Source organism: Scleropages formosus, chromosome 13 (assembly GCF_900964775.1).
Source record: "Scleropages formosus chromosome 13, fSclFor1.1, whole genome shotgun sequence".
NCBI lineage: Eukaryota > Metazoa > Chordata > Actinopteri > Osteoglossiformes > Osteoglossidae > Scleropages > Scleropages formosus.
Genome location: NC_041818.1, coordinates 25,684,922 through 25,691,430, shown reverse-complemented (window position 1 = coordinate 25,691,430; position 6,509 = coordinate 25,684,922). Strand labels below are relative to the sequence as shown.

Sequence of the window (6,509 nt, the reverse complement as noted above, 5' to 3'; positions counted from 1 at the left end):
TGCAGCAGGTCGGATGGACAGGGCGGCGGGGCTCACTACTTTATTACTGACTGAAGACAGCGCCACCAACAGGTCAGAGAGATGGACAGTTAGAATGAATATACTGTATATGAAGCTCAAATGGATGGATTCATCGATTGACAGTTCAGTGATAGGTGGGTGCTTTGAACCAATCAAATTGTATATTTAGTGTAATCAAATTTCTGACATTGCTAAGGGACGTCAGACAGGTCTGGTGTTTTGTCCGCACCCTCGGCTGGTTATCAAACCGAAGCGGCTCGATTTGTGTCGCGTGCATTTCTGAGCAGCGCAACGGATCTGAACCTGCAGCTTTTTACCCTCACGAGTCCAGGACTTTAACCACTACGCCACCTACGGAGCAGCATCCCAAGAACAAACGAGGGCTGTTCGAACCCAAAGCACTCCGGCCTTCCGGATATGCGGACGCGAGACGTCTTGCAACTTTTAATAAAAATCAAATTACGTGAAGATAAATTTTAGTTTTCATCTTGCACAATGTGGAGGCAACACGTGCACATAAAATGTGTGGATTGAATTTGCTGTACTTTTTTCTTATAATGATGCCATAATTTGAGCCCATAAAATTAACGCTGTTTCGTTCATGAAAACATCATGGCAGGCAAAAGTATGTTTCTTCTTTTTCTTTGTTGGGGGTGTAAGGGCACCTGATATCTGACAATTAGCTGAGTGTGGATCGATAACTTGTCACTCCCTGAACTCATAAATGAACTTGTGAATACAAGTGGAACACGTGTGGCCAGAGGAGGGCGCCCTTTCGAAAGAACTCGAAGGCCTTCAGTCCCTCAGCACTGTGGTCGCCCTGCGAGTAGCGCTGCACACGCACAGCTGAGAGTGGACATTGACATATCTTACATATCCCGAAAAATAATATTTTACATTTGGACTGATAAAGCGTATGGCCTTCAAATAAATTAATATTTACTTAATTAAGAGTGATGAATAATGCATAATGTTCCACTTTCTTTGCTACTGGGACTCCCAGTTAAGAGAAATCTGACTTTGCAACAACATTACAACAACAACAACATAATAATAATAATAATAATAATAATAATAATAATAATAATAATAAGAGCACCTGTTGGACGGAATCCTGAATACTTGTTCAGTAACGCTCCATGAGATTATAAAAGTGTGACAAGTGAGGAGTGATCGTGACTCGTGGAGCAACCCCCCGCTCCCCCACCCCCACAGACACACATACCCCTCTTTTGAACGCGCGTGTTTGCGATGCGCCTCACGCGCCGCGTCCCTCCCGAACGCTCCAATCGCAGAGACTCGCGCCCCCATCCGTCGACCCCCCCAACCCCCCGCCAACGGTCTCCTGTCAGGTAAGCCCGTTTTCTCCTCCAGAACGCGCGTCGGGGGCGCGCGCGTAACGACGGTCTGCGCGTCAAGTTTTTTACTCGCGGCCGCCAGGCGCGCGCACTCTCCTTCGCGCGCCCGACGACAGCGCGTCTTTATAAAGTCGTGCCTCGTGCCGCAGGTTCGAAGCTTTTCCTTTTCGGGCTATTATTATTATTATTATTATTATTATTATTATTATCATTTTCTTTCTGTGTCTCCGCAGCCGGAGCTGAGCGGGCACCTCGGCGAGCACACAGCCCCGCTCGCGCCGCAATTACAGTTACAGTTAATTACAATCGCGCCTTCAGTTGCGGCGACAGTGAGAGTCGCAGCGCTCGAACAGCTCGTCCGCGCGCACAGCCGCGCTCCGCAGCGCGCGCGGGAACCACATCTGCGGCTCGACGCGCCTCCGGACGCCGCTCGGATCGGTCGCCCGCTTTGTGCGCGGGGTGACGTGCGGATCGGATCGGGACCGCGGGGCTCCGGGGCGCTGGGCTCGGGTACGGGACGGTACGGGACTGCACACCCGCCGGGCGGACCCGGGTGGACCCGGGCAGGCGGCGCGGAGGTGAGTGGATAACGGGGGGCGGCTGCGCTCCATCATCATGATCGTCCCTATCACCACCACCACCATCAATGATCATCATCACCCTCATCATCCTCTGCGTCCTTTTCCTCAGATCTGTTCAGCAGAGCATCACAGACCACTTGGTGTGTGTGCGGTGTGCGCGCGCGCGCGCGCGCCGTTTGTACACTCTCCCCCCCCCCCTCGCTCCTCTCCTGCGCTGTGGACCATCCTCTCCGCGGACGACCGTCGTCTTGGCGGAGGACCCGTCGTCCTCGCGCAGGATGCCGAGGCGCAGCACGCGCGCGCTCCCCGGCGCTCATGCCCATGTGAGGTGCTCCACGGCCGCTGGGGGCCCCGGCTGCCCACGAGATCCTGCAGAATAACTTCGCTTTGGTCGGACACGAGCGGGACGAGCGGGGCTCAAAGACCGTCTCGGTGGGGGGGGGGGGACACGGGGGGTCCAGCGCGCGCCGACGGCTCCTCGGGAGGAGGACCTCCAGCTTCGGGTGAGTCTCACTTATTTATATTCCACAGCGGCGGTAACGGCATCAATGGGCTTTCTGTGTCCGAGAATGTGTGTGTGTGTGTGTGTGTGTGTGTGTGTGTGTGTGTGTGTGCCTCTGTCTGTATACGTGTATGCGTGCGGGGGAGGCACTCGTTATTTGTATTTTTTTTTTTTTTGGTACAGTTTATACATGTTTCTGTTATGCTCCAATATCAGATGCGCGCGCTCTGATCGCCCCGTAAGACAACATGCAAATGATGATAGCATGAAAAAAGCTAATGAAAAAAAAAAAAACACTCAGTTAACGACGAAGGAATAACGTCAAGTGCCCACGTTTAGACCAGTTCCTGATTATTATTATTATTATTATTATTATTATTATTATTATTATTATTATTATTAATAAACCTGTGTCATTGCGTGTTTTTTACTCCTTTTTAAAATTAAAATTAAAACTTCTACCCGATTGCATCCATGATGACTAAATGTTACATTAGTTTAGATGATCGAAATATCTCATCCGAATATATACAAATTTTGTTACTACAAAGTGCATTCATTTGTGTATTAAAAAGCACTGGCACGCGCACCTTTATTGATACTTTTATAATTTTTAACATTATTATTATGTTTCCTGCTCCTTGAAGGTTATTGCACACTGATCTGGGGGACTTTTCCCGCACAGAAGATGCCGCCCCTCCTCCTCCTGCTGCTGCTCCTCTCGGCTCTTTGCGTCTCCACCGCGCAGGGGGACCCAGATTCGGACCTGTCGGCGGACACCTGCAGCGCGTGCTCCTGCATGTCCCTGGAGAACGTCCTCTACGTCAACTGCGAGAAGGTCACCGTGTACCGACCCACGAACCTGCGGCCGCCAGCCTCCAGCCTCTACCACCTCAACTTCCAGAACAACCTGCTCATCATCCTATACCCAAACTCTTTTGTGAACTTCACGCATGCCGTGTCACTGCAGCTGGGCAACAATAAGCTGCAGAACATCGAGGGGGGGGGCCTTTTATGGCCTCAGCTCCTTGAAACAGCTGCACCTGAACAACAACGAGCTGAAGGCGCTGCGCGCCGACACTTTCCTGGGCATTGAGAACTTGGAGTATCTTCAGGCCGACTACAATTTAATCAAGGTCGTCGAGCGAGGCGCTTTCAACAAGCTGCACAAGTTGAAGGTCCTCATCCTGAATGACAACCTCATCCAGAGCCTTCCCGACAACATTTTCCGCTTCGCGTCCCTCACACACTTGGATATAAGGGGGAACCGAATACAGAAGCTGCCGTACATCGGTGTGTTGGAACACATCGGCAGGATTGTGGAGCTGCAGCTGGATGACAACCCCTGGAACTGTACCTGCGACCTGCTGCCCTTGAAGGCGTGGCTGGAGAACATGCCGTACAACATCTACATCGGCGAGGCCATCTGTGAGACTCCAAGCGACCTGTACGGGCGGCTCTTGAAGGAGACCAACAAGCAAGAGCTGTGTCCCATGGGAACGGGCAGTGACTTTGATGTGCGCATGCCCCCCTCACAGCCCGATGGTGGGCAAACCACCTCCAACGCTTCCCCAACCACCGTTCCACGCCTGGTGACCAAAGCACCCAAGGCAACTAACCCTTCCAAAATCTCGGGAATTGTAGCTGGGAAGCTTTATCCTGGCAAGAACCTCAGCCAGATCGTGTCGTTCCAGACGAGGGCGCCGCCCCTGTCCCCTTGCCCACTCCCTTGCACCTGCAAGACGCACCCTTCCGACTTCGGCATCAGTGTCAGCTGCCAGGAAAGGAACATCGAGAACCTCGCAGACGTGGTGCCACGACCGCTCAATGCCAAGAAGCTCCACCTCAGCGGCAATTACATCAAGGACATCAGCCCTACCGATTTTCAAGGGTTCGAGGGCCTTGACTTGTTACACTTAGGCAGCAATCAGATCGTGGATGTTCGGAAAGGGGTGTTTGCTAATTTGACAAATCTGCGGCGGCTCTACCTGAATGGCAACCAGCTGGAGCGGCTCCACCCCGAGATGTTCCTGGGCCTGACGAACCTGCAGTACCTGTACCTGGAATACAATGCCATCAAGGAGGTGCTGGCAGGGACCTTCGACTCCATGCTGAACCTGCAGCTGTTGTACCTCAACAACAACGTGCTCAGGAGCCTGCCAGCCTACATTTTCTCCAAGGTCTCCTTGGCCCGCCTCAACCTGAAGAACAATCACTTCATGAACCTGCCAGTGAGCGGGGTGCTGGACCAGCTCCGGTCCCTCACGCAGATCGACCTGGAGGGGAACCCCTGGGATTGCACTTGTGACCTGGTGGCGCTGAAGCTGTGGCTGGAGAAGCTGAGCGATGGCGTTGCCGCCAAGGAAGTGCGTTGCGCCTCGCCCGTCCAGTTCTCCAACATTGAGCTACGTCTGCTCAAAAACGAGATCCTCTGCCCCAAGCTGGTGGCCCGGCCCCCGTTTGTTCTGACCAGCCCCACCCCGGTGGTGACATCCTCGGCGCCAGTGGGCGTGGGCCGGGCGCCCCCCGGTGGGCCCGTGCCTCTCTCCATCATGATCCTCAGCATCCTGGTGGTGCTCATCCTTACTGTCTTTGTGGCCTTCTGCCTTCTGGTGTTCGTGTTGCGGCGCAACAAGAGGCCGCCGGGTCGGACCGAGGGTCTGGGCAACCAGGAATGCCCATCCATGTCTTTGCAACTGCGGAAGCACGACAAGCCGGGTAAGAAGGACGACCTGGCTGGAGAGGCCTTCATCCCCCAGACCATCGAGCACGTGAGTAAGAGCCACACGTGTGGCCTGCGGGACTCCGAGTCCGGCTTGAAGTTTGCCGACTCCCAGCGACCGAAGGTCACCCTGAGGAGTGGAGTTGTGGACAAGGATAAGGACAAGGACCCGCTGCACCCACTAGAGGCCCGCAAGAGGCTCAGCACCATCGATGAGCTGGATGAGTTCCTGCCGGGCCGCGAGTCCAACATGTTCCTCCAGAACTACCTGGAAAACAAGAAGGACTTCAACAGTATAGGCATGGGCGGCTTCGAAATTCGCTACCCGGAGAAACCGCAGGACAAAAAGGTGAAAAAATCCCTCATCGGAGGAAACCATAGTAAAATTGTGGTGGAGCAGCGCAAAAGTGAGTATTTTGAGCTGAAAGCGAAGCTCCAAGGAACGCCGGACTACCTGCAGGTGCTCGAGGAACAGACGGCTCTGAGTAAAATGTAGGGCCCCTCCCCCACCAATCCCAGTGACAGAAGTGCCTTCCGGAAAATCGCGATGACTAACGGATAATCGGACCGCTGTTTCCATGGAGAAGTTCATCATTGTTGCATCATTTCCTTTAGAGTTAGAGGTTGTACTGCAAATATGGCCTTTTTTCCCTCTCTCTCAGTGCGGTGATGCCATTATAACAATATACTACTACTGTAATATCCCATTTATTCATGCGCAACTTCAGCAAAATCTCCCTAAGAAAATATATAGTTAAATGCTGCTATTGAAATCAGTACTTTGATTTATTATATATATATATTATTTTTTTTTAACAGAAGCAGTGGGTCTTTGAAATGGTTGAGAGTTGCTTCGCTGGTGGGATCCATGTTTGCTTTTTTGTCTGTTTTCGGTGGAAGGAAGAAGTAAGGAGATGGGAATGTCGGACAACCAGACAATATGAAACAAGGAGACTCATTCTCTGTGCCCCGGAAGCATACGGAAAGGTCCGGATTTCTTTGCGTTGCACACCTGTCCTCTCCATCTGCTGTACAGTTCGGATTATGGCTTCCCACTGCTGAGAGGTTTGCGGCCCAAGTTTTAATTAATAACGAAAGGCATGTTAAAACTAAAAAAAAAAAAAAACAAAAAGCAAACACAAAAAAAGGCAAACAGTAGTTTTTGAATTATTCCAGTAAATATTTATGTAAAGAACCATGTTAATGTCGTTTTATCGGGGGGAAAAAAAGGTGGTTCGTCTTTAAAGTGTTTGAGCTTGTTTAGGCGTGACATTTTGCCAGGACACCGAAGCTCAAAGAGAACAGCTGCTTGCCATGCGAGCGTG

At 51.8% G+C, this 6,509-nt stretch overlaps 1 protein-coding gene across 1 annotated transcript; it reads left to right on the top strand.

The window, feature by feature from the left end:
* Nucleotides 1–2,206: 2,206 nt before the first annotated feature.
* Nucleotides 2,207–5,917, top strand: LOC114912096 (SLIT and NTRK-like protein 4). The gene is given in 3 exon segments (XM_029257163.1): nt 2,207–2,463; nt 3,110–3,462; nt 3,464–5,917. Coding segments are annotated over 2 exon segments (2,529 nt in total). The 5' UTR covers nt 2,207–2,463; nt 3,110–3,150; the 3' UTR covers nt 5,681–5,917.
* Nucleotides 5,918–6,509: the final 592 nt, after the last annotated feature.